This window comes from Cuculus canorus, chromosome 2 (genome assembly GCF_017976375.1).
Source record: "Cuculus canorus isolate bCucCan1 chromosome 2, bCucCan1.pri, whole genome shotgun sequence".
Taxonomy (NCBI): domain Eukaryota; kingdom Metazoa; phylum Chordata; class Aves; order Cuculiformes; family Cuculidae; genus Cuculus; species Cuculus canorus.
The window spans coordinates 23,467,332-23,495,297 of record NC_071402.1 but is presented as its reverse complement, the minus strand read 5'-3'; the positions used below and the strand labels follow the sequence as shown (position 1 = coordinate 23,495,297).

The 27,966-nt window shown below is 40.6% G+C and overlaps 2 protein-coding genes across 4 annotated transcripts in view; both read left to right on the top strand.

The window, feature by feature from the left end:
• The first annotated feature begins 5,073 nt into the window (after window positions 1-5,073).
• On the top strand, window positions 5,074-11,736 carry POLR2K (RNA polymerase II, I and III subunit K). 2 transcript variants are annotated; one of them, XM_009558002.2, is made up of 4 exons: window positions 5,074-5,528; window positions 9,023-9,086; window positions 9,902-9,994; window positions 10,439-11,696. In XM_009558002.2, the coding sequence occupies exons 2-4, from the start codon at window positions 9,026-9,028 to the stop codon at window positions 10,459-10,461; spliced, it is 177 nt and encodes a 58-aa protein (XP_009556297.1). In that variant the 5' UTR covers window positions 5,074-5,528; window positions 9,023-9,025; the 3' UTR covers window positions 10,462-11,696. The 2 variants fall into 2 exon arrangements, with proteins under 2 accessions (XP_009556297.1, XP_053916674.1); XM_054060699.1 differs by lacking the exon at window positions 5,074-5,528 and adding an exon at window positions 5,618-8,780 and having other exon boundaries at window positions 10,439-11,736.
• A 448-nt stretch (window positions 11,737-12,184) lies between these two features.
• Window positions 12,185-27,966, top strand: part of SPAG1 (sperm associated antigen 1) — a 45,638-nt gene continuing 29,856 nt past the window's right edge. Inside the window, exons 1-7 of one of the 2 annotated variants that reach the window (XM_054059992.1) lie at window positions 12,185-12,286; window positions 14,290-14,431; window positions 14,980-15,139; window positions 15,489-15,614; window positions 20,121-20,188; window positions 22,046-22,161; window positions 22,640-22,745. In XM_054059992.1, coding sequence (XP_053915967.1) covers window positions 14,292-14,431; window positions 14,980-15,139; window positions 15,489-15,614; window positions 20,121-20,188; window positions 22,046-22,161; window positions 22,640-22,745 — 716 coding nt within the window. In that variant the 5' untranslated portion in view covers window positions 12,185-12,286; window positions 14,290-14,291. Of the gene's footprint in view, window positions 12,287-12,833; window positions 14,432-14,979; window positions 15,140-15,488; window positions 15,615-20,120; window positions 20,189-22,045; window positions 22,162-22,639; window positions 22,746-27,966 lie in introns of those variants that run through there. The other variant, XM_054059993.1, reaches the window with a different exon arrangement.

The following is a 27,966-nucleotide window of genomic DNA, read 5'->3' as shown; positions in this document are numbered from 1 at the left end:
GCCATTCCCACTTGTCCTATCACCTGTCACTTGGGAGAAGGGGCCAGCACACACCTCCCTACAACCTCCTTTCAGGTAGTTGTAGACAGCAATAAGGTCTCCCCTCAGCCTCCTCAAGGCTCAACAACCCCAGTCCCCTCAGATGCTCCTCATAAGCCTTGTTCTTCAGCTCCTTCACCGGCTTCATCGGTCTTCTCTTCATGCTCAGACTGACAAAGGTAAAAACTCCCTACTTTTAAGTTCTGTTTATTTTACACATTCAGACGCTTTTTCCAGGTGAGCCTACAATACATAAAAACTTTAGTAGAAATACTTTAATTTCTGGGGTCAGGGCAGGATGAGGCTGGGCAGGGAGCTATAGCAGTTTGGAGGCTTGGCTGTAAGACACAGGGCACTTACCCTCACCTGTGGAGCAACTCGAGGTCTTCCAAGGCAGAGGTACTGCACTCACAGTCCTGTTTGCCCCTATCGATAACCTGAGGTGAGGGAGGGCGGGAAGAGAGAGGCGCGAGGCAAACGGGGGGTCTCGAGGACGCGGTCAGAGCGCGGCTTCCCCCGCGGCGGGGCCGCCGGTTGCCCTTAGCGAGGAGGCGCTTGGCTTCAGCCTCGTTCGAACCGCCCGCCCTCGCCAACCGCCGCCCGGGGCCGCACGGGAGAGGCGGGGATGGCCGGGGACCGCCGCCCTCCGCCCGTTTTATCCCCACGCGGGGGGAGGCGCCCGCGGCAGCGCCGGGGGAACCATCGGGGTTAATTAGAGCAGCGCGGAGGCTGCTCGGGGCCCTCCCCACTCCATCGGCCGCAGGAGCTGCCCCCGCTGCCTTCGGTGTCCTCCTTCGGTGAAACATAGGACCACTTGGTTGGAAAAGACCTTGGAGATAGAGTCCAACCGTACCTTTTCGCTGCTAAACCGTGTCCCCGAGCTCTTCGTCCACCCGCCTTTAAGTACCATCACAGATGGGGACTCGACCACATGACAGAAAGGTTAAATATAATATATATGATTGTTCTGTTCCCAGGTAAAGTGTAATTAACTCAAATTGATTAGCACCTCAAATTGATCAGCACCCTCATGCTGTGGGTGCAGATCAGGTTCACCACCTGTGCAAGCCCTTGGCTGGTGGTAACCGACCATCAGACGTTGGATGGGTGGCAGATGTCCACGATGCCACCTCTTTGTCCTCCTTCAGTGAAATGTAGACTCAGTTGGAAAAGACCTTATAAAAACATGAGTCCAACTGTACCTGTCCACTCTAAACCATGTCCTGAAGTGCTTTGCTCACCCGCCTTTAAGTACTTCCAGGGATGGGGACTCAACCACATAATAGAAAGATTGTATATGACATACATGATTGTTCTGTTCCCAGGTAAAGTGTAATTAACTCAAATTGATTAGCATCTCAAATTGATTAGCACCCTTGTGCTGCGGTGCAGGTAGGGCTCACCACCTGTGCAAGCCCTTGGCTGGCTGTGACCAACCATCAGCCATCGGGTGAATGGGAGATGCCCACAATGCCACCTCTTTGTCCTCCTTCAGTGAAACGTGGAATCATTTGGTTGGAAAAGACTTTGGCGATCAGAGCCCAACTGTACCTGTCCACTACTAAACCGTGTCCCCAAGTGCTTCATCCACTTGCCTTTGAGTACCTCTACGGATGGGGACTCGACCACATGATATAAAGGGGATGGTAAATGTTGCGGGATTGTTCTGTTCCTGGGTAAAGCGTAATTAATTGAAATTGATTAGCACCCTTGTACTGTGGTGCAGGTAGGGCTCACCACCTGTGCAAGCCCTTGGCTCAGCTGCGGGACGGGTGGGAAATGCCCATGCTGCCGCCTCTTTGTCCTTCTTCGGTGAAACAGAGTGGCTTGGTTGGAAAAGACCTTGGCGATGATAGTCCAACTGCACCTGTCCACTACTAAACCGTATCCCCAAGTGCTTCGTCCACCTGTCTTGAAATACCTCCAGGGATGGGGACTTGACCACATGATATGAAGGTTATATATAACATATATGATCATTCTGTTCCCGGGTAAAGTGTAATTAACTCTAATGGATTAGCACCCTTGTGCTGTGGTGCAGGTAGAGCTCACCACCTGTGCAAGACCTTGGCTGGCTGTGACCAACCATCAGCCATTGGGCATTGGGAGATGCCCGCGAAGCGGCCTCTTTGTCCTCCTTCAGTGAAACGTAGAATCGCTTGGTTGGAAAAGACCTTAGAGATAGAGTCCAACCATAGCTGTCCACTGCTAACCTGTGTCCCCAGGTGCTTCGTCCACCTGCCTTTAAATACCTCCAGGGATGGGGACCCAATCACATGATATAAAGGGGATGGCAAACACTGAGTGATTGTTCTGTTCCCAGGTAAAGTGTAATTAACACGAATTGATTAGCACCCTCTTGCTGCAGTGCAGATGGGGCTCACCACCTGTGCAAGCTCTTGGCTGGCTGTGACCGACCATCAGCCTGATGTCCAATCTGAACATCTCCTAGTGCAACTTGAGGCTGCTAATCTGTACATTTAACCCTGCCAGGTGCCGGTTCCCCAAAGCTTTTACGCTTCCAGTTTTCTCCCTCTACAAGAACAACGTCAGATCTGAACAGGAGATATAAAACCATCGTGTGTGATTCTAAAGGCAACACTTGCATTTAAAGAAGCAAAATGCAGGCTTTTCAAAAAAAGAAAAAAAAAGTAAAAATAATTAAGTGGTGTAATTCCTATATGTGAGGTCTAGGAAGTTTGCAGCCTTTTCCCTTTGGCCACTGCTCCTCCTCCTGCCTCACACAGGGGAAACTCATATCTAAAAGTAACCTACCCAGAACCTGGGGAAGCTGTGACAGTTTTAGACAAAGAATATTGTTTTATGTGACTGCCAGGTAACAGTTACAGATAAAAACAGTCTCTTGGGATATCTCCTCCTTCCTTTTTAGAAGGAGAAATCATTAGAAATGTAATACACCTTTTCCAAAAGTGTTTTCTGTTATGTGACCTGTTTGCATTCAGTTTGGGACTCCTCAACATGGGGAAGGACATGGATTTGTTAGAGCGAGTCCACAGAAAGGCCACGAAGATGATCAGAGGGCTGGAGAACCTTCCATGCAAGGACAGGCTGAGAGAGTTGGGGTTGATCAGCCTAGAGAAGAGAAGGTTCTAGGGAGACCTTATAGCAGCCTTCAGTACTTAAAAGAGTGCCTACAGGAAAGCTGAGGAGGGGCTTTTTATCAAGGAGTGCAGTGATAGAACAAAGGGTAATGGTTTTAAGATTAAAGAGGGGACATTTAGATTAGATATTAGGAAGACATTTTTTACTGTGAAGGTGATGGGGCACTGGAACAGATTGCCGAGAAGTCACAGATGCCCCATCCCTAGAGACGTAGGTTGCCAGGCTGGATGAGGCTTTGAGCACCCTGATCCAGTGGAAGGTGTCACTGCCCATGGCAGCCAGGTTGAAACGGGATGATCTTTAAGGTTCCTTCTGACACAAACTGTTCTGTGATTCTATGATGTCACATGAATCAGAAGAAATTATTTTTCAAATAGTTGTATTTGCTAATTTATAAAACAAATTACCTTTTTGTGAAATTAGCAGCTGGTTAGCTCCTTAAAGCAGGACACAGCAACTGCAAGTTCTGTCTCTGTCACTCAAATCTTATGTGACTTGGATCAAAAATACCCAAGAAATGTAACAATTTTTAGTTGGAGCATTTAATTCAATATCCAGAAGCATCACACCAAAAGCATGATTTAACAAAAAGCTTTACAAACCCAAAACAAAATTAAAAACCACTACCCAAACAAAATTAAAACCAAACAAAACCAATACCAAAACCTGAGAACACTGCTTCTAACAAACAAAATGAGGTAAGACGGTTTGCAACACAATCAGACTGCACTCGGCTTCGACAGCACCTCCTTCCCATCTAGACTGTACCCTTCACCGCCCCACAAGCCCCTCCACGCACTTCCCAAATAATTGTCTAGGAGCTGTTTCACTTTCCGAGGTCTTCCACTCAGTCCCGACCCTTCCTGCTACTCTTAAGTCCAAGGAGCATCTCCAGGGATAGTGTTTCTCTGTTAAAACGCTTACCGGGGTTTCACTGTTAAAGCGCTCCTCTCTAAGGAGGGGGACTTTGTCAAAAACGGCTGAAGCTTTTAAGATACGGTAAAACATCTTATTTTACCAAGAGAACAGTTAAAGGGCGAAAATAAGCAATTACAGGATTTCTTTCTTAATAGTGGAGGTTTTATTTTCACAGAATTAACTTTAACATTTTCAGGGCGTTATTGGTAAGTCCTTTGAAAATAATTTGGGCAATGATTTGAAAATAGTTGGGCAAACGCATTTTAGAACATGAATCGAGCCTGGAGAAAGAACACCAGTTAGTTTTTATTTGTAATTACTTCGCGTACATTTACCGGGGTTCAGGCTTCCCCCAACCCGCGGCGGCGACAGGGCACGGGTGGGAACAGCCCGGGACGCTCAGAACCGAGAGGAATCGCTCTGCTTTACCCATACCGTTTTTCTGGCATGAGCTTTATTCTGGCACTCAAAAAGTTGTGTTTAGCTTTATTCACACGCAGCGGTATGGAGAAAGCAGATGAGCTGTCTAAAATCGTTATTGCATTGTCATTAGGTTTAACTTAAACATAAAATTAGGAAACCCACAACGATTTATTCCTCGAGCTTATTTCAGTTCCTCTGTGGGTCACATCTGAAGGGGATTTGTTATGAGAGGAACATCAATTAATTACAACTGGTAATCATCCGTATCGATGCATTTGGGTGTTTTAAGAAACAATTTTTATTCCGTATTTAGAAAGACCTTTCCTTAGGGGGACGTTCTGAAGGATGAAGTCACGCCGTGTTCACGAAACACGGTATTTGTTAAACGCTTTTCCAGGAGTAATGCAGAGAGGGGCGATGGTGCAAAACGTTACTGAGCATCCGATGCCGCGGGGGGAGTGGGGGCGGGGCTGGGAAGCGACAAGTCCCTTCCGAACCCCTCGGTGCCGCCGCCGCCCGGCAGCGCCAGGCCCGCCGGCTCCCGCCCCGGCTCCGAATTCCACCTCGCATCTAAACCTGCAGCGTGGCAGCTGTAAATCCGGATTAAGGCCAGCACATACAGCACCGCCCACAAGCTACCAAAATGGGGGTGCATCTGCGGATCTCGGGCAAAACTCTTCTGAAACCGGTAAGAGCCTCGGGGTAGAACAGCTCAGGGGCTCGGCCGAACGGCACCGAACGCCTTCGCGCCGGTTTCAGCTGCCTTAGCAAACCCATCCGCGTGCGAACTCATCCAGAGAGCGAACGGCACCGGAAGAGCGGTGCTTTTTGCCCAAAAGAAGCATTTATTACTTTCTCCGCCTCAGCACCCAGTCAGGGGGAGCATTGACTCTCTCCCCTCCCCCGCCCGGCACGTGACAAGCGCGACTGGGTGCGTCATCAGCCGCCGCCGCGGTTACCCATCAGTCGCTCCCGGTGTTACGTCATCATCCAGTTCCGCGAGGACGGCGGCGTGCCTTGCGCAGGTGGGTGTCGGGACGCCTTGGGGCTTTCGGGCTCTTCCCGCTGGACGCGGGGGTCATGCCGCTGGGAGAGGCCTCGTGGGGTTCCCTCCCGTCTAAGAGGGGCGAAGTGGGGCGGCCCCGGGGCTGCGGGGAAGCCTTTTAAAGATTTTTTTACATGATTTCATAGACCATCGATCATTTTCCAGACTGTTGCTATATACCTCAAGAGCGTATGATAATAGAGGAGTCTAGAGAACAACTGCAATAGAAATCACAGCGTTTCCTTGGCTTACAAAATTATATACGTTTCCACTTCTACATAAGTCACTTACCAAGTTGTTTCTAAAGTCATATTTTTTGTGTGTTAAGTGTTCTGAAAACACCCATGCCCTTATACTTCCGGCTATTCACCTATTTCCTTTGTAACTAATGACACATGGCACTCTATTTCTTTGAAATACAGATTAATCTAGAGCATTGCTTATTAAGCAAAATTCTTTGAATATCTTTGTGTTTAGAAATAACTGAGGAAAACATCTAGATGATGTGTTATGTGTACAATGTGTTATTGAGGAACTTGTAATCAGAAGAAGTTATATTCTAGGCTTAAAGACATTTGTAATACACCTTAAAATGTACAAGTACTGTGATTTAAGTTCTAATTCCAGTGTTTGGCTTTTTGCTTGGCTTTTTTTTTTTTTCAATTCCTTCATATGATATATTTTTAGAATGACACACTAAGAGCCACTTGGTTAATGGTGACAAGAGTTTTTAATTTGCCCAGACACAAATTCTATTGACAACACCCATTATTCCAGAAGTTATTTTAATTTGTTTGCAGAAACACATATTTTCACGACGCAGCAGTAGTACAGAGGGGCACGGCAGAGGGATTTTGTAGGCATGAGTGGCCTCCTCTTGGCACCGGTGTCATGGTGGATTCTCCATGTCTCCGCCGTAGCTTACGGCTGCAGCCCAGCGCCCATAGCTGCCTCTGTGTCTGCCAGGCTGGCAGTGGTCACAGCTGGGGGGCGTGCAAAAACCAGCGAAACCGTGGCGCCTCCTGGTATGAGAAGTAGTTACTATTACAGAAAGTGGAATATTTTTGATTTAAGCTAAAGTAGTTTTAAGCTTCATCTAAGTAGTTGTGGCTTTTGAAAGTTAGACAGAATGTCCCTCTGATTGTGTGGTTTTTTTCCAGCAATGTTTTTCCAGGCACTGTCCATTCTTTGGAGATGATAATGTCTCGTGTTCAGTACGGTCTGTGCTGAACAGATGTCTCTTCTGTAATCACCTCTGTTTGCAGCCTTTCTCCATATCAAATGCAACATCAAGCAGAGCTGGAGTCAGCTCTAAATTAGCAAGGGGTTTGACAGTTAGTTGTGAAGTTCATAATAACATTAAAGTTAGACCTTGGAAAGTAATATAATGTGCCTAAAATTTCTGGGCAAGCTTGTGCATGTAAGTGGGAAATACATTCTGCAACTAGCTTTTGTCTCATTGCATGTGATGGATGGAGATCACTCCCTCATGTTGCCCAGGCCTGAATAAAGGTTGCTTGCTTTCTAAAATTGAAAAATAAGTCTTAGAGAACTTATTTGCTAGCATTTATAGTATCACTTCCTGCGAAATACACAACTGTAGGCCAGCGCTGGCTCTAGCAGCAGTGCTGCCTTGCTATCTGAGCATCATCATCTCCTGTATTGAGCTGTCATTGTGATCCTCCTTGGTTCAGCTCTCTGTTTTAGAAGATGCAGCTCTTTTCAAGTGCTTATGAATGTCTGCTTACACCTTACTATAATAAACTGACACAAAAAGGCAGAGAGTGAGAGAGGGTGAAGGAGCATTGGAAAAAGCTGACCAGGGGTTCTGGAATCTCCTTCTCTGGGAGGTATTCAGAACCTGCCTGGGTATGTTCCTGCTCCAGGTGAACCTGCTTTAGCAGGGGAGTTGGACTACATGGTCTCCAGAGGTCCCTTTCAAACCCAACCATACTGTGAATCCGTAATGCGTGGATTAAGGTGGCCTTGTGGTTTAGTAGAGCAAAACTATACTTGAAAGCCCTAGGCCTTAATGAATTATCTCCAGTATCTCAAAGGGAGTGGCATAATGAGGATTTCAACAAGGTGTTTTGTTAAGTGTTGATCAGACTCTCTTAAAGGATGACTGTTTTTGTTAAACTTATCTTTCAGTTTTCAAGACCCTAGTTTTCCTAGTTGAATTTATAGTGAAACAAACTGTTATGATGGGAAATAGTTCTTACTGTCATATTAACCAAAAGTATCTTGAGAATCACACTCATAAAGAAGCATCATGAAGGCTATTCATTGGCATAAGGGTTAAGAATTGTTGTCTTCTATGTCTGGCAGAAAAGCAACACAGAAAACAGCAACCTCGAAAAAACTGCAAGGAGATATTCATGTTCTAGTCCAAGACTTGCATTGGTGGAAAAAACTGCTTGCAACCACCTTATAATTTATGGTTGCAACCATATTTACATGTTAGAATAGGATTACTTAAAGCTTGGTAGAACATTTCTGGAGTATATGTAACTGTTTAGTCTGATACTGTGAAGGAATACTTGTCTCCAAATAAGTCTGAACAGTCAAAACCATTAATGGGCTTTAAGATGTGTTTGAAGAGTAGCAGTCATCAAACTCTTGAGGAGTTTGGGAATCATACCTATCTGTGTTAGGATTTTCAGGGTGCAACTTATTCTCTCTGGCCCCTGACTGGTTTTTGTTTGGTTGGGTATGTTGAGGGTTTTTTGTTAGTTTTCTTTTGGTTGTTTTTTTTTTTTTTTTAAATTCATAGTATCATAGTATAGTTAAGGTTGGAAGGGACCTTAAAGATCATCTAGTTCCAACCCCCCTGCCATGGGAAGGGACATCGCACTAGATCAGGCTTCCCAAGGCCCCATCCAACCTGGCCTTAGACACCTCCAGGGAGGGGGCATCAAATTCCTATTATTCTTCTACCCATAGTCTGTTCCCAGCATTTTTAATCCTTTAGATATAGGAGAAGGTAGATTAGATTAGCTAGTGTTATATCAGAGAGGAAAAATATAACAAGGCTTATGTTGTTTATGATATCACTCGTGCAACAACAGTACTTTATAAGTAATTATTTATGTTGCCAGCAATTAAATTCTTATCATTGGCAGGAGGGAGGAAAGAAAATATTATTCATTGAGCTTTAATGTTTAAAATCCTGTTTAAGAGAAAATATTGTGCCATCTCCATCTTTGAAGGTTTTCTATACCAGATTGGTAAAGCTTTGAGAAACCTGATGTCACTCTGCTTTTGAGAAGTTGAACTAGATGACTTCATGAAGTCTCTTCCACCCAGAATTATCCAGTATCCTGTGTGTCAAACACAGATGGAATTTGTTTGTATTTACTTTTAAGGAAATGTTTCATCTTCTGTTAACTTTAAATTAAGATATTGAAATGATTCTGTATGCCTCAGAATAATAATTTTTTAGAAATCGTGTGCATGTTTTCTTTTTCTGTTTAGAACATGGATTCACAGAAGGATGTTCAGCCTCCAAAGCAGCAGCCAATGATTTACATTTGTGGAGGTAAAGAAAAGACATGAGTGATTAGGTTTTTTTACTTGTTACTGGAGATGTTTTAATTATTATGTTTAATTATTATTATGTTTTAATAATGAAAAATGCATAATTATTTTACTGAAGAATACATAAATACAAATAGTTGCAATGTGGATTCTAATGTTTAACGGTTAACATACTTACAGTACTGTGTATACGTGGTACATAAGGATAGTGATATGGAAGTAATTGACTAGAGCTTGTTTGGCTGTGGTGAGGTCCTCCGTCTCCAGAGGACAACTTCTGAAAGTGTCTGCTTGTGGTGCTGATGGTGGACCTTCTATTCAGTGCATCTCGGAGAGGTTTTTTGAAAATGCTGTATGCTCACTCAGCTTTTGCTGAAGTACAGTAGTCAAATCTTCTCTTACATATAGACAAGTCAACAACTTAAAAATTGGTGATTTTGAGTCCTCACTTCAGGAATCTCTGAAATATTTTATATTTAAAGAAAATAAACTTGGGGCTTTGGAGGGCTGAATTGAAGTTGTCGTTAGTAGACAGTCTAGTAGTACCAAAAGTGGAATGTGTTCTGTGCAGTAACAATTTGATGACTTTTAGCAAGATCCTCTTTGATCTTATTATAAGTGAGGTTTGCTGGTTTGTGTTTTTTTTTTCACAGTATCTTGGTATCATTCAGCTCTTGATACGAATTTGCTACAGTTTTCCTGTTTGTTTGTTTGCCACAAACAGGAATTTGACTATTACGACTTTTGAAAGTGATCTGTGCATTAACAATGTTGGTTTTGCTTACCCACTCCTTTTATCTTCCTCCATCACATCAGAGTGTCATACGGAAAATGAAATAAAGGCGAGAGATCCTATCAGATGCAGAGAATGTGGCTACAGAATAATGTACAAGAAGAGAACAAAAAGATGTATCCTTTTACTCATGCAGTTGAATGCATTTGGGAAGCTGTGTATGGAGACAAGGTCTGTAAGGTAAACAGAATGGAAGATATGAGTAATTATGTAAGAATCCTTCGAGGCCAAAACTGAATACAATAGAGCAAAGTGCTGTAGGGAAGTCTCTGCAGTATGGTTGGGGATCTTGTTTTCTTTCCTGGCACTTTCTCTCTTTTTTCAATTGTCTAGGCAAAATATAATCAGCTGTGATGGTCTGCTGGGTGATGCACTGTAAATGGATTATATTAGTCAGCCTTTAACAAAAGGGAAGTTAAAGACAACTTTTCACATGCTTCTATGCAGTTAGTTGTGACTTTAGATTTGGGCAGTCTCTCTTTTGTTCTCTCCCATCCTTTCTTCTCCTTGATCTTTTTTTCAACCACAACATGTTTTTTTCGTTAACTGCACTATTCCAGTGGTGGTTTTTGACGCCCGGTGACTTGTGCTGAAGATACAGTGACTTTATGCTGCAGTTTAATCTTTCTGATATCTTTGCTCTGTGAATCCATTGTGTACAAATGCATGTTCATATTTGTGTTTTAAGATTATTGAAATATTAAAGTTTTCTGTTGTACTAAAGTTTGTCTATGCTGTCTTCTACAAAGGGTTTCTAAAGCTGCAGTTATCCAGTCAGAGGATGGAGCAGTTAAGTTCAGTGATGTTGTATTCTTTTTGAGTGTTACTCCCATCTAAACTTTATTTGCGTTTTAACTTTGTTAAATGTTCTTTGGACTCCTGCATGTGTTTTTCAGTGGCCGCACATGGCTGTTGTGTAAGTTCTGTGTGAGATAGCCATAATCACGAGATAGCAGCAGGTGGGCCTGCGTGGCCCCGCCCATATGGAAAGTAGTTACTATTACAAAAAGTGGAACGTTTTTGATTTAAGCTAATATAGAGTTAAGTTTCATCTAAATAATTATATTTTTTGAAAGTTAGGATGTACCTCTGATCAAGGATGTACCTGTTTTCTTTCAGGCAGTGCTTTCCCAGGCACTGTCCATTCTTTGGAGATGATCATGCCTCGTGTTCAGTGTGGTCTGTGCTGAACAGGTGTCTCTTCTGTGATCACCTGTTTGCAGCCTTTCTCCATCTCAAATGCAATGTCAAGCAGAGCTCGCCCCAAAGCTACAAACCACCAGGAGTTTTGACTGTTGTGAAGTTCAAAATAACAATAAAGTGAGTCCTTGGAAAGTAATAGAATTTGCATAGGATTTCTGGGAAAATGTATACATACACAGTGGGAAATACATTCTGTAACTTGTTCTTGTCTCGTTGCACACAATCGATGGAGATCACTCTGATACAATATATGGAATATTTCAAAGTGGAACGTTTTGGGAAAGAACAATTAAGTTTAATCTAAGCAGTTGTGGTTTTTGAAATTAGACAGAATATCTCTCTGACAGCATGCTTGCTTAAAAACAGTGTTTTCCAGACATTGTTTCTTGAAGATGATAATGCCTTATGTTCAGTATGCTCTGTTCTGAACAGGTGTCTCGTGATCACCTCTGTTTGGAGTTTTCATTAAAGCTAAGGTCAAGCAGAACTGTCCCCAAAGCTCCAAATCAGAGTTTTTACGTTGTGAAGTTCAAAATAACAATAAAATCAGTCCTTGGAAAGTAATAGAACATGCATAAGATTTCTGCGAAAACGTATACAGATGCATGTAAGTGGGAAATATTGAATCATAGAATCGTAGAGTGGTTTGAGTCTGAAGGGGCCTCAAAGCCGATCCAGTTTCACCCCCTGCCATAGGCAGGGATGCCTTCCATTGGATCAGGCTGCTCAAAGCCTCATCCAACATGGCCTCGGACTTCTCCTGGGATGGGGCAGCCACAACTTCTCTGGGCAACCCGTGCCCTCCCCTCTCCCATTGAAAGCCACTCCCCCTGTCCTATCCCTGCGTGCCCCTCCCCATACTGTCCCCCGCCTTTCTCTGGTCGCAGACGATCGGCGGACAGCTCTCCCTCGCGTTGCCCAGGCCTGACTGAGGGGTGCTTGCTTTCTCTCATTCCCCAAACGCGTCTGAACGCGGTGATTCGCCGGCGTTTTCAGCGCCGCCGCTTTCAGCGCCGCCGCCATCCCGTGCCCGGCGACAGTTGCCGGGGACGCGCAGGGCTGGGGCGGGGCGAGGAGAACGGGGGGCGGGGGCGGTGCTGCTGCCTCTGCTTCTGCCTGGAGCGGGAGCGCGGGCTCGGGCTGCGCACCAGGAACAAATCCATCGCCGAAGGGGTTCCTCAGGGACTGGAACAGCTGCCCAGGAGGTGATGGAGTCGCCGTGCCTGGGGGGGCGGTTAAAGATAATGAGTCTTTAAAGACTCATTTAAAGATGAGGTGTTCAGGGCTATGTTTAGTGGTGGGCAGGTGTGGTTGGACTTCATGATCTCAAAGATCTTCTCCAGCCAAGCCATTCTGTGATTCTATGAAGTGCTGGAAAGTTTCACTTTTGCGAGGAGCGTCTCTTGCTCTTTACTGCAGTCTTGTGAGCAGGGCCTCTTGCTTTTTACTTCGGTTTTGCGAAGGAGTGTCGTTTGCTCTTTATTCCTGTCTAGTTGTTTCCTGTGATCATCCATAACTTCGTGCATGTTATTTCTTTTCCTGTCCTGAAACTGTAAATTCTTGGGGCAGAATCCCGTCTGACAGAAAGAGTCATTGGGTACTGGAACAGGCTGCCCGGGAAGGTGGTCGAGTCGCCTTCCCTGGAGGCATTTAAGGAACGGGTGGATGAAGTACTTAGGGACATGGTTTAGGGAGTGTTAGGAATGGTTGGACTCGATGATCCATTGGGTCCTTTCCAACCTGGTGATTCTATGATTCTGTGATTCTCTGTGCAGTGCTGATTTATGACCAGTGATTAAGTGAGACTGAATCGTAAACGTTTTTGTGCAACTACAAATTAATGTGTTTAATTAATTAATTATGTTAGATGTTAGAACACATTTTAGTTTGGTTTGTATCCGTACATAGCTGTTACCTCAACGTGAGCTGGCAGTGTCCACTCACAGTCCAGAAAGCCAACTGTATCCTGGGCAGCGTCAAAAGAAGCGTGACCAGCAGGAGGCGATTCTGCTCCTCTACTCTGCTCTCATGAGACCTCACCTGAAGTACTGCATTCAGTTCTGGAGCCCTCAGCGTGGGAAGGACATGGATTTGTTAGAGCGAGTCCAGAGGAGGGCCACAAAGATGACCAGAGGGCTGAAAAGCATCCCATGCGTGGACAGGCTGAGAAAGTTGTGGTTCTTCATGCTAGAGAAGGGAAGGCTCCTGAGAGACCTTATAGCAGTCTTCCATTACTTAAAGGGGGTTACAGGAAAGCTGGTGGAGGGCTTTTTATCAAGGAGTGCAGTGACAGAACAAATAGTAATGGTTTTAAGATGAAAGAGGAGGCGTTTAGATAAGATATTAGGAATAAGTTTTTTACTGTGGTTTGATAAGGCTTTGAACAACCTGATGCAGTGGAAGGTGTCCCTGCCCATGGCAGCTGGGTTGAAACGGGATGAAGTTCAACCCATTACACGAATCTATGATCACATACTAGGTAGCTGCCTTTATCACACTTATTACAAATATCTAATCACTTTAAGCAGTATATAACATGGCGGGGGGTGGGGGTGGAAGAAGTTTTGTACCACAGAGCCTGAAATGAAAATAGAAGAAGATGCAGATAAGCAGATCAAAGGTACAGGGAGACAAGAAGTGTCCAGTTTGAACACCTTGCTTCATTAGTTACAGGCTTACTGGAAAATATTTCTGTGAGAACAGTAATATAATCAGAGGCTGACAAACAATTGGTTTGTCTATAGAGAAGCAAAGGTTACCATTCCACCAGATAAATTTAGTTAGTTAATATCTTTCTCCTGAAAAAATTAGAGGTTCCTGCACCATCTTCTCCTCATCACCACCAGACTTGCTTAAAATAGGTAATGCCATATTGTGTTTAAAATAAAATAGAGAATGTAGTAGGTAAAAATTGGCAATTTTCCTTTAGGCAGTCTTTCTCACTTTTCTGCCTTGCAGAAGCAGTGGAGTTGTGCATATTCTTTTTCCCAAAGAATATATAGCTATGCAGCTGTCAGTCAGTCTCTGTCAAGAACCATTTGTGTGATCTGGTCTTCAAATTTGAAATTTGTCTTTTGTGGCAATAGGTCTGCTTACATAATGGAGTAGTACTTTGGAGCATAAGAGGGGTTATTCCTTAAATTTGTGTTGCTTCAAAATATAAGTAAGTACCTACAGAATCTCTAAATTTCTTCCTTTTAATATTCAGTTATGGATGATGAGTCAGTACCATATTTGCTGGGCCAAGGAACCACTAAAACATATCAAATACCCATCAGTCATCTGGACTACAAGTTCATTGAAAAGTGCAGAGATGTTAAACACCTGGAAAAGATTCTCAGGGTATTAAGGTAAACGTGATATTTTCTTAACCTTCATTACTAATTATATTCCTGTTCTGTAAAATTCTACAGAACTCATACCAAAATACTCTTTTTGTCTTGAATCTCTTTGTGACTTTATAATGTGTCTGTTTGTTAATGCTAGAAATCCAAGTCCTGTTTTAACCATCCAAAAGGTTTGAGTAACTCAATGCCAGGTTTTTCTCAAATGCTGCAGCTGGATTTTGGTTCTGTCTTGAAGCCATCCTGCCTGACTCTTTGTGGTGATTTCGGATGCTGTAACCTGTTCAACTTTTGCTGAAAATTATGAGAGCATTTCTTTATGAGTGGTTTGATTTTTGAACTGTATGTGCGCATTGGTAAGTAGTTGAAGGTTACTTTGCTGGAGTTTTCTGATCAAAATGTTACTAGGTGATTGTAGAATTCAGTTGCAACAAGAAGATAGTCCTCTGCAGTTGCTGTGGTGACTACGCAGAGAATACATATAGGGAGAAATATGGAGGACGCAGTGCAGTGTAGCTCTTTTTTTATAACTTCTATATCTTTGCATTTTAAAGGTCTGGTGAGGAGGGATGTTACCCTGAACTTACGTTGTGTTGTGAAAAGCGTATTGAGCATTTAGATCCAATGAGCAAAGCTCTGAGAAAAGATAAGCCTGCAGCCACAGCTTCTGATTTCACAGCTGAAGAATGGGAAGCAATTAACGGTGAACTGATGGTGCGGTATAACTCTAATTTATAATGGTCAGCAATGTAATCACTTTGATGTATCAGTCGTCCTGTTCTGCCTAAGTAGAATGTAATTATTTGATTAAATGAGGAAATGATTAAATGATTATTTTTTTATTATTATTTCTTGAATTAACGTCACTGAATCTTTCATGCCTATTTTAACTGTACAGAATCATTTCTGTAGATTACTTTTATTCAAAAAACCCACAATTGTGTTTTGTCTTAATTGCTTTTTCCCATTAAGAGCAGTGCATTGTAAGGAAAGTTGTTAAGGTCATTGTAGACTATGAAATATATTTGTTCTACTGCCTTAAGGTACAGATATTTATTTTCAGAGTTGGCTGACAGAAATGAACGAAGGTGATAAGAAACCACAGTTCCCGAGAACAGACACGCTGTGTGAAAGACAGGATAACTTGCCTCCTATTCGTTGTTCAAGCAGCTGTCTTCCTGCTAATCAGGTATCTCCATTTTTTTAACAGATGTTAATTATGCATCTTTCTAAAATAATGAAGTTTTATATGTACAAACTTCTAGTCATTGAGCCCTTCTTGCTAGATTTATCTTGTTTAACCAGAAAATGAAAACCTTTCAGTTCCCCTGCAAGAGACCAATGCTTGAACAAAAATACCTCCTTAGTAGTAGTATGTGTCTCGTAATAATGTTTTTCTTGTGATTAAGAATTTGCTTTGAGAACAAATCTCCTAAACACCCTTTTCTGTTCTCTGATTCACATTTCCAAGTGGTGTTTAAGCATGTGAACTAGGTTCCTTTTGGATGAAATTATGCCAGATTTTCTCCAGCTGCCAGTAGGCTTTTGTTACGTGAGACCAGACAAGGTTTAATTGAAAATAAATACCCTGAAACACATACAGTGTGGATGTTGAACTCTGCACCATTTCACTCTGTAGCCACTTCTATATTGGGTGGCACTGGTGTGAAGGTAGCCTTTGCTTCCCCTTGTTTTATACCTTGAGTTGGTATTCTAGCTATAAAGCATGCTTCCTAATTTAGCTCTAAAGCGTACTTAAGAAATCTTCAGAACTACAGAATAAACAGTGACATTTTTCCTAGTTATTAATTTCCTCATGGTTGTTTTTCCCCCCACATTTCTTTATCTGCCTGAAATCTGTTTTGCCTGTGACTAATTTTTCTTACCAGTAGTACACACAGTGCTCTTGAAGGGGTTGGCAGAAAAGTAGATGAGGGGTGGGATTCTTTTTAATTGTCAATATTATTATGGATGGCTGATTCCCTTATTTTCTTTAGCATTCTGGGACACTTGTAACTTACTGAGGGATTTTTCTTCTTAGAAGTTTGGAAGTGAGAAATGTTATGAAAAGATCTTTACAGATCATGTGATATTTCTTGTTAATTTGATAAATTTCATTGGAATAATTCTGTATTAGTAAATGCCTGAGCTGTGTTCCTGTGTCATCAGAAACTAGTTTTTACATTCAGCTGGTACTCAGACATCAGACTGAGACATTTGGAAAAATTAGGCACTCTCTCTGTTATGTGGTATACAAAGAGGTTGGGAATTCCAGTGTACTGCTTCCTAAGTGGTCAGTGTTGAGACTATGGTGTGTTTTCCTGGTTGTGTTGTTTTTTTTTTTTAATTAATGTGTCCTCTCTCAGTTTGCAGTATGTGTTTCTTTTCACTATCCTATTTTGCTGAGATGAAGAGTGATGCTATAGCTTTACTCTTGATTTATGTCCCGTATAAGTGTTTCCTAAACTAGAAAATGGTAAATACTATCTGTGGACTGGGTGAATTCAGATTACAATATAAGTGTAAAATGGTGGAAAGTAGCTTGAAATGTAGGATATGCAGTTTTACTAAAGAGAGTGTATTCTTCATTCAAAACCAAAATGTTTATTCATTTTTGTTTCTTTTACTTTAAACCATGTAAACAGTCTTCAGGTCAAATTTTTATGACTTTTATTCTCCATACAAGCTTTAGATTATTACCCAGGAAAACTAGATACAGCTTTATGTCTTACCTGTGGTGTATGATTTCTGTTCTTTTGTCCAAGCAAATAGCCTCTGGAATAATTGTAGCCTGTTCTGGAAGAGAGAAGGGAGGCCTGAAATTGAGTATTCCATTTTCTAATGTAGCAGTGCAGTTATCACTTATAGATCACTACTGAAGAAAAGGAAACTGTTTCTTCAGTATACTTTAAATTTATACCTGTAATAGGAATTTTTTAAAAAAGTTTGATTAACATACCTAATCAGATTTATTTCTTTTATTTCTTGCTCATGAAGCTATGTGTAATCTTTAACATTTTTAAACATGCTTTGGTAATCAGTAGGACTGTAATGATTTTTTACGTTGGCATCACATAATTTTATAATCTGGTATTAACATTTCTACTATTAAATTTCTACTCTCTGATAGCAGCAAAACAACAAACCCTTCCATAACTTTATGCTGTTATTTGGTTGGAGAGTGTTCATCTGATGCATAAAAAGTTCCGTATCTTCAGTGAACCCAATTCTGGAAATTGTTATTGACCCTAAGGCAGTGGATTGCACTAATGGGTGCAATTTGGTAAATGGAAGTACTGTGAGTCTCTAGCCAGATTTTCTTGCTGATACTAAATGTAGATACTACAATTCACTACTAATAGCTTATAACTCCACATGGTGTTTTCTTTTTATTGAGATGAAGTCATGGGGAAGGTTTTCCAAAAATTAATAGAAAAAGAGTGGACTTGATGCAATATTTCCTCTTTAACACAATATGGAAGTTTCTGTCTTACACTTGTTTTTCTATCGTACTGTCCAGGAGGTTACATTTATACCGTAAAGTAAAAGGGGGCTGGAGAGAGAGCTTAAATTTTTCTGTTCTTAACTATTCCGCATTGCTTAGGTCTTATTTTTGTGGCCTCACTTTTTCCAAGACAGAACTAAAGGATCTGCTTAAAGATACTCACTTGTAGAAGACTCTGTTGATGGGGCTTAAGCAGACTGAAGTCTGTCAATATCAAACAGTTTCCTGGAGATATTCTGGAGATACTACTCCAGAAAGATTTCTGTCCTCAGATATGTCCTCATGCTACAGTCCAGGCCATGCAGCACACAGTCCAAGTTTTGTGTTATAAAAATCCACTGTGATGGTATCTGTATAGCTTTCATATTATTTTGGATATTCTGAACTGAAAAAGAATATTAGTTAGCTGACATAGAATAGTAGTGTTTTAGGCCATCACATAGAGCCCGGTGGAGAACCGAGGCCAAATTCTGTGTCACTTGAACTGAAGCCAGTCCATAATTTGATCTTTGATCCATAAATTTTTCGCTAGGCTTTAAACCCTGTGGGATCTGTGTGTTCTGAGCTCTGGCAAGAAAAATGACAAAGGCAGAGATTTTTTCATCAAAACCTCTGGGATGAGTTGCTCTGAAATGTTTCTAATTGAGAAATTCCTGACTCGCCTGGAGCCCCAACTTGGGGCCTTATTTCTTAGAGCCCCAACTTCTGCCTTATTCCGTAGAAGGACATGCTGTAGTTCTCTCCCTAAATTAAAATTGCATTAGTATAAATACCTTCTGAGTGTTTCTCTATTTTTGTGCTTATTTAAGTTAAGGAATTCTGGCTTGAAAAAAAGATTTTATGTTTATTAAATTAGTAATTTTGTAATGTACACCAGAGTGCATACATAATAACTCATGTTTAGGAAACTATATTTAGGAGTTAACTGCTCCAAAGATGTGATGATCACTAAATGTATTTGTCATTTTGCCTTGCTTCTTGAAAGACTGGAAATATTAAGAGTAATCCTGTAGTTACATACTATAAAAGTTCACATAGCTTAGCATTATAGTCAGAAGTGTTTAAAGGAAGGTTCACATTTGTGTTATGTAAGTTGAGGCATTTACATTCAAATGCAGAAGTATTTCCTTATTACAATCTCACCACTGGTAAAGCTGGAGTAAGAGGTTGCTGCTTGGTTCTTTGGTGCAGGTTCTTTGGTTCAGTTTATCCTATGCTCAGTTGAATTAGTACAGATATTTAAGGACTGCAATGTAATCCCTGTCAGATTGTTTGTTTGAACATGGATAATTGTAACTCTGCAACTCTGCAAACGATTCCTTTGGTCTAACTCAGTGAGTGATGGATTGCAAGGTAAGAGGAGGACTGAACAGCCAGGACAGAGTAGACGGGAATATTTTGAACTGGCTGTTCTACTGTGGAATACCTGTTTGAACCACACCTTGCTATTAAGTATTGTTGAAGTAAACAAGCAGGGAGGGACATACCAGGAATATAGCCTCATGACAGAGGTAGATGCCAAAGGTGACAGCTAGGGAAGTAGGTTGCGTTAGAGGTGGGTTGTGATACAAGTTAGTCAAATCTGCAGTAGGAACTGATTGTTGCAGGAAGGTCCTAAGGTTAATTTTAGGTAATGCAAACCTCAATAATGGAGCTTTTCTAAAAGCTGGAATGAGTGCTAGAATTCCCAATCTTGGGAATTAGCCTGGCTGGAGTGTGTGAAATAGCCAAAATAAGTCCTATTTTGAAGTTAAACATTTGTAAGTTCATTGTGAGGGTTCCAAGGACTACCAAAATCTACACAGTGCGTTCTCAGGAATGGCAGGCCTAAAATGAGGTTACTGATTCAATCTTGATGTCAGACACCTCATCATGAGGCTAGGTTTTCACAAGACTGAGTTCTACCTTGCTGTGTTGAAAGGATGGTTTGGGAGATGGCAGCACAAGATACTAATTAAGGAGAATAATCAGGATCTGAAACAGTGGAGAGAAAATGTGAGATTTAAGAGCTCCTTGGATTACAATGTGTGAAATACACAAAGATTTTCTTTAAAGCATGACAAATTAAGTTTTCAGAACTATGCTGAGATTAGTCATGAATAGTGTTAATTACTAGGAACATGCATTGCAGAAACAAACAAAAAAATGCTGTGAATTTCCACTTAAAAAAATTGCCCGTTTCTCTTTCAGAACAAAAAGTTACAAAACAAAGAAACAAACAAGAAAAACATACCGAGGGATTACAGTGAATGGGACAAGTATGTTAAATCTTTTGTATTTAATTTTTTATTAGATTTTATTTATCCGTTTAATAATGGAACACAGGGATTGTTTTCTAAAGTATTTTTCAGAAACGTAGTGTTAAGATCAGCATTTCCAACACTTTGGTGAGACACAGGACTTTCATAATATTCTGGTAAAATGCAAATGATACATTGTGGTGCTAACAACTGAGAACAAGCTAGACTACTTTTCGTCTAGCTGTGAGAAATACAGAAAAACAAAATTGTAAATAGAAAGTGATTTTGTTTCAGATTTTGTTTTCCTTTCAATGTCCAAGATGTAAAAATCTGTGGAGGTATGTAAAAGCAAGGAATTAAAATTAGCTTAACTTATCAGTTTTTTTAAAAGCACTTCCAGGGTTATTTAATGTGGATTTATAAATTTGATCTGTGTATCTAAAGCTACAATGCTAAATTTAGAACAAAACTGGTGAATCCTTATTCCTGCATTGAGCAACACTTTGAAATCTGGATTATGATGCTGTGGAATCAAGAGTGAGGAGGCACAGATTTCCAGTGTAGCAGATGAAGAGCTAAAGCAAGAGATTGTGGGGTTTGGGTAATGAAACTCTCAATGTCTCATTCTACCCCAAAGCCCCTATAAAAACCTTGTATGCATAAGGTGCTGGCTCTTACAAATAGTTGTTCATATCATTTATTTTCATGCATGTATGTTTCAGAAACTGGGGTCTCCCTGCTCAGTTGTGGACAAACTAAATAGAATATCACAATAACTTCTGCAGCATTTCTTTCTTTTATCATTCTTTTCATTGTATCCTTTAAAGTAATTATTGGGGGATTTTGTTATGTACTCAATCTAAGTGCTTTATCGTGCTGACAATACTACAGGTTGTGAATTTTTCTGTATAATGTATTTTTTTTGGATTATGCGAGTATACCGAAATAGAAGTTGTTGAAAGGAAATTTTCTGTTTTGAAGCATATTGTGTTTTCAAAACATCTTGAGCATAATTTCAAAACCGTCAAATAACTATTTAGGCAATTTCTGAAAAAAATGTTTTCAGTTCTTATATTCAGAACACTTACTTTGAAATGTGGTTCACTTATAATAACAAGGTAAAAGTAAGCTAGCAAAAGATCAGAATCACAGTGGAGAACAATTAGTCTTACCTGAAAAGGTTTTGAGTTGGATAAATTTTCAAAAATGTGTCTCTATTTCACATAGAATTTATTCATATTGTCAGCATTATTGTGGAAAGTGAAGGCTATTTTTCATTAAGTCCTACACAGAAAAGCAGTGTGTAGTATTTCTAGGTAGGGTAGGAATTGGTTATCATTCTTTTGTTTGATAGGGCTGTGGCAATGATATTTATTTGATATAAACTCCTAAACACTGTTTTCATAAGCTGCATCAGAGCAGCCTTGGAAGTATCTGAGACTATTTTGAAATCTCTCACGTTTGTCGTATTAATAGCTTTGAAGCTGTTTCTTAGCTACTTTGGCAAAGGTTAATAGAGGTGTTTGACAGACGTTTGATGATACTGTTTCTTAAATTTTACCTGTCATTTTTTTGCGGGGGTGGGGGAGGAGGTGAGGCAGGAATTTTTCTTGGCTTGGCTTGTTTGGTTTTAACAAGAAGGGAGGAGGAAGAGGACAGGTAATGTGTAAACAGAAGCAGCATACGCACACAAAAATGAACACAAGGAAAAGACAGAAGACTTAAACTTCTTTTTCCTAAATAGTCATGGATAATTGAACACATCCTTTATCTCTCTTTTCTTTTGGTTTATAATGGAAATATAATATGCCTTTCCTGTAGTAAAGGAGTCTTGCTATGCAGCGTTATTGAATTTGTTATTTTTATTAATTTAAGGTTTGATGTGGAAAAAGAGTGTTATAAAATTGATGAAGGCTGTGAAGAAAATAACTCAAAAGCAAGATTTAATAGGCCAAGTCTACCTGTAATCGAGAAGAAAATAGACACAACTGGTAATGTCTTAAATACAGATTTTTTTCTTTAATTGTAATATTGTGTTGTAGAGCATGAATACAGACTGAAGAAGCATATTATAGAGTTAGAAGTGTCTCTATTTTTCAGTCGCTAGAGACACTACAGGTTGTTAGTTTAACTTAGCTTGAAGCCATAGTTGAGAAAAATCTAGTCTTCGTGTTAATAATCAGGTAAAATATTTTGTGTTTAGATTGAGAGCGCTAGGTAAAGAAGTGAAGCATACTTCTGCTTTTATTAACCAATGGTAGAGGTCAGCCAACAGCTTTAAGCTTGCATTCTGAATTGCATGTCTATCAGAAGAATTTAGTTTCTTATTATAGAAAATAAAATACAAATTTGTCTATTAGTACAGGAATTCTTTTACAAAATGATACACAGATTATGACATTTTAGCTCACAACTTGTTTTGATTACGTCTATGCAAGTTCTTAGTTATATATAAATATTTTTTTCTAGGCATGACAAAGAAAGACAAGATTTTTATTGCCACTCGTGAAAAAGAAAAGGGCAACGAAGCCTTTGCGACTGGCGATTATGTGGAAGCAGTGACATATTATGCTCGGTGAGTAAATACTATTGTGTTCTCTAATGTCTGTTACTTGTGGATATTATGTTTAAAGCCATGTAATTAAAGCAGCTTCTTACTGAAGCAGCTAGTGACAGTTAAGTTATTTTCAAAAGGCCAAGAAGAATTCTTAAAGCACTGTTGTATCCTGATAGTAATTTTTATTTGTCAGGCAGAGAAGTGGATAAAGAGTGATAGGATGCAGTCTGCAGGCATCACAAGCTTCTTCAGATTTTTCAAAACCATTGAGATTCAAGGGCAAGTTTAACAAAAATAAAAGGATAAGCGCTGTCTTGAGGAACTAAATTAATTCTAATCAATCATACCATTAGGATTGTCTCAACTGTTAGTAAGTAAATTTGATTTAATAACCACTTTTTAGGAGAACGAAAAATTGTGTGCAGCTTCATCATAACATTGTAAATAATAGCAGTCCTGAAAAAAACACGTATATAAACACAGGATTTTTTCTTTTTAAAAAAAAGGTTTTTAAAGGTTGTTTGCCTTATTTAGGGCTCAGGAGACTACATTGAGACTTTGGCTTTATTTATATAAATAGTGATTGTTGCTACAGGACCTCTGCTGTACTTGTCTCAAAAGTAGAAAGCTCAAGGTGAGTGGAATTGAGCACGACAGGAAGAGGAGGGTAGTGTTTCAGCTAAGGTATCTGAGTGCTGCTTTGGGAGAACTAGGATGTTTTTTTCCGTCACTTTTTCGCAGTGTTCAAAGATGATGCCATTTATACAAACCAGGATTTTTACAAGACCAGTGTAGTTTCTTCTTTGGATATTACCCATCTTGAAACACTAGAGGTCTGACTTGCAAAAGAGCTCACTGCTCACATTTTAAACTGATGCTACGGGAAACTCAATTTTGTGTTCAACTCTGTTGTTTGAAATGATGACTTAAAAATACAAATTCTACAAGTGTCAAAGTTGTCACTTAAAATTTGAGAACATGCGGGAATTCGGGGTATGAATTACTGGTGTAAACTGAGGGTAATGCTATGGCACTACTGTGAGATGGAGCATTAAGATAATTCATGGACTATGATATTATAGTGGGATATCCTTGGAAAAAATTTCTGAGAAAGTTAATGCATCTGTAGTCAGTGCAGACAAGTATGGAGAATATAATGAAGAGGAATAAATTGTGTGCAGCAGCAGTAAATATTGAGCAGATTTATGTCTAGGAAGCACCATTCATGCTGTCACTGTAGAACAGTTTATGAAAATTTACCTGGAGATTGTTGATGTATATATGTGCACAAAGGTTTTCGTATTCATAGAGCATGGGCTATTTCAAGTGAGGCTTTTGATCTGTACTTTTTTTATTCTTGACTTGCGGCCTTAACGTCTTCCTTGTTTTTTTCAATATGTCAGTATGAATATAAAAAACATCCATAGCTGTATTTCATATACAGTAAATAAAATACAAATCTTCAATATAAAAATATGTCAGTATGAATATAAAAAACATCCATAGCTGTATTTCATATACAGTAAATAAAATACAAATCTTCAATATAAAAATAAGTAAAAATCTCTGCTTTGAGGACATAAATAAGCTATTAAGTGGTAAAGATGGGCAGAGTCCTTCCTAATGGAGAGGTTTTCAACATTCAACCCCATGGGGCATTGTATACCTTCTGAAATATACGATACTGGCACTGCGTACTGTTCTAACTGGGCACTTTCCTAATACTATCTGAAGGTTTCTATTGTCTTACATTTAGCAATATTTAAATAAAACATATTTTGGAGTGAATTGGTAGTTGTCTGAAGAGGTTATTTGTATATGGCTAAAATGGAAAAAGATTAGAGTTCTATTCAAAAATAATCAGGGTATAGTTACTCATTCTGTTTGTCTTGTAATGAGGCCTGCTGTTCTAAGTTGAACTTAAAGGGTGCTTTCTGTTTTGTAAGAAACAAACCTCTAATTTCTAAAGAGATTAAAAACTTCTGCAGATGGCATGCTTTGACATAATTCTGTTGTGCTGATATGATTTTAAAATAAATAGATCATGCCTATTTTTGTACATAACTGTAAATGAAATCACTCAGCTGACTCATTTCAGCTATATTGCAGAATCGTAGAATAATTTAGGTTGGAAGTGACCTCTGAATGATGTTTTATGCATTGTGCAAACTGCCTCTCAAAGTAGGGCCAACCTAGATCAGGTTACTCAGTGCTTTGTTCAGTTAAGTTTGCAATACCTCCAAGGATGGAGATTTCATAGCCTCTCTGGGCAGTCTGTTGTAGTGTTTAACTATCCTTGCAGTAATTTTTTTTTTCCTAAAACGTATCAGAAGTTCCCTTTTTGTAGCTTATGTCTGCTGCTTTTTTTCCTATTTGTGTGCACTTCTGAGAAGGATTTGGCTCTGTCTTCTCCATACATTCCCATTAAGTAGTTGAAAACAACTACAAGACCTCCCCTGAGCCTTTGCTTTTGGCTGAACAAACCTAGTTATCTCAGACTCTGCTCGTAAGTATTCCATGTGTTTCAGCCGCTTAACTATCCTGGTGATGTACTTGACTTGCTCCAGTCTGTTGGTGCCTTTTGTGCACAGGACTGCCCCATGCAAATACTCTAACCTGTAGTCTTACAGGTGCTGAAGAGATAGGAATAATTGCTTCTGTCAGCCTCCTGGCTATGGTCCTGTTGATAGGGCTGAACATGCAGTATGCCGCCTTTGCCTTGAGAGCCAGTTAACTCCTGTTCAATTTGTTTTCTGCCAGAGCCCTCAGGTGCTTTCCTGTGAAACTGCTTTCTAGCTAGTTGCCATGCAGCCCATACTGTTGCTGTTTTGGGAGCAGGATTTTGCGCTTCTGTTTTTTGAACTTCCTGAGAAGTCTGCCAGCCCATTCCTCTGGCCCATTATGGTCCCTTTGACTGCAGATCTGCTGTCCAGTGGATTATTGAGTGTTCCCCGCCAGCTTTGTATCATTGACAAACTTTCTGGAGGTGTTTTCTATTTCATCTTATACTCATCAGTAAAGATTTTAAAAAGTATTGATCTGAAAGAGAGTCCACTAGTAACTGGTTACTGGTTGCACTTGTAATGGCTCAATTCTTGGGCTCAGCAGTCCAGTTAGTTTCCTGTCTGCCCTTTTGCCTCCATCTTTAGTCCATATTTTACGTATTTGGCTATAAGAGTACTATAGGAGATCATGTCAATGAGGAGATCTTGCTGCAGGCAAGATAAGTAACGTCCTCTGTTCTTCCTTCCTAGCTTCACTGAGCCACTAAGCAAAGAAATCTATCAGGCTAGTCTGGGCATGGCTTGCTTTGGTGAATCTGTGCTACCTGTTGCCACCCACCTTCTTATCCTTCATGTGATTGGACAGGAATTCAGGAAGACTTGCTCCATAATCTTCCTGGGAACTTAAGTTAGACTGACCAGCCTGTAGATTCCCAGGTCTTCCACTTTGTCGTTCTTGAAGATATATGTGACGTTTGCCTTTGCCGGTCCCCAGGAATCTCTCCCATTCACCATGAATTTTCAAGGATGATATGGAACAGTCTTCTAGTAACATTGGCTGGCTTCCTGAACACCTCATCTGGAACTTGTGTATATCCTGTTTTCTTAAGTGTTAACTTCACCTTCCTCTATTATGGGTGCTGCTTCACTCGTACAGAATCTGTCTTTAGACTCAGGGACCTGGGAAGCCTGAAGGCAAACCTTACCAATAAAGACTGAGGCAATGAAGCCACTGAGTACCTCAGACTTTTCTGTGTCCTTTGTCATTGGGTCATCTGCTGCATTGACTGGTGAGCTTACAGCTTCCTTAATCTTTGTTGTCCTGCTATTAGACCTTTAATAAAACTCCAAACCCCGAAGCCACCACCACCAACAAAAAAAAACACAAATGAAAACTTTTTTTTGTTGTTCCTCGTATCCCTTTTCTAGTTTCAGCTTCAGCTGAACTTTTGCTTTCTTATTCTTAATTCCATCACTTGCACTTGGCCAGTGTCTCTGTACTCCTCTTGGGTAGCCCATCACCACTGCCATCTGTCAAAGAGTTCTCTGTTCATCTCGTGTTCTATGCTTGCTTGACTTTCTGCACATTGGATAGAATCCTTCTTACGCTTTGAGACAGCTGTCCGTGAAGAAAAACCAGTTCTTTAAGCACTCTTTGGCCTTTGGGGCGTTCTCCCTGTAATCTTGCCAAGCAGATTCCTGAGCAGGCCAAAATCTTGCCATCTGAAGTCCAGAGCTATAATTCTAGTGTTCGTATTGCTTTTTTCTCCCAGAATCCTAAACTCTACATACAATCTCATGGTAACTTCAGCTAAGGCTGTTGTCAGTTTTTGCATTCACAACCAGTTCTTGATTCTCAGTAACAGTTCCAGCAGAGCATTCCCCCTCATCAGCTTGTTGATTGTGTCTAGAAGTTTACTTCAATATGATCCATAAATATCTCAGATTTTATTTGTGCCTTGTCATTTTACCCTTCCAGCAGATACCAGGATGGTTTAGGTCCCCCATGGGAACCAAAGCCTGTAATTGTGAGGCTTCCTTTAATTGACTGAAGAAGACTTCCTGTGCTTGGTCTTCTTCATCAGACAGTCTGAAGGGGTGCTTACCATGATGTCATCATGTCAGTATGATTCTTACCCACCAGCTCTCTTGACTGGTGTGTCAGTCTCTTGCCTGTTCCAAGACAGACATTCACACATTTAATCACTGCTTAGGCTGGAATGCATCTCCTCCTCACCTTCTTATTTTTTCCTAAATAGTCTGCGTGCCTCCATCACAGCACTCCAGCCACACAGATAATACCACCATATCTCTGTTATCCCAGTGAGATCATGGCTGCACGTGGTTTTTTTTATCCTTTTTTCTTTCCCAAGCTTTGTGCATTTGTGCACAAAGACTTGAGATTGTTCTCCAGCCACACTGTTTTCAGAAGGAGCATGAGTTACTTCTAGTATGCTTTTCCGCTGGCACTTCCCTACTGCTCATTCTTCCCACCGAATTGAGTCCTTCTTGCTAGGTTAGCAAGAGTGTTGGCAAAGATTCTCATATACTGTTTTGTCATATGCATCCTGGTTATCTTTATTCCTCAGAGATGATCCTGTTATAGAAGCTGAAGCTCTGCCTGCAGTACCAGTCACACAGCTAGACCGTGACCTGGACAATCCACTCACTGCTGCGTGAATCTCCCTTTTACAAGCAGGACCAAAGAGAAGCCCATATGTTGTGTCCCACCTCTG

Bases quoted from the DNA above. Each gene is read 5' to 3' on its own strand.
- POLR2K (XM_054060699.1), top strand. From the start codon at position 8,706: ATGTTTAAAATCCTGTTTAAGAGAAAATATTGTGCCATCTCCATCTTT. The intron at 8,781-9,022 runs GCTTTGAGAAAC...TTTTCTGTTTAG, and splicing joins TTCTATACCAGATTGGTAAA to AACATGGATTCACAGAAGGA. The intron at 9,087-9,901 runs GTAAAGAAAAGA...CCATCACATCAG, and splicing joins AATGATTTACATTTGTGGAG to AGTGTCATACGGAAAATGAA.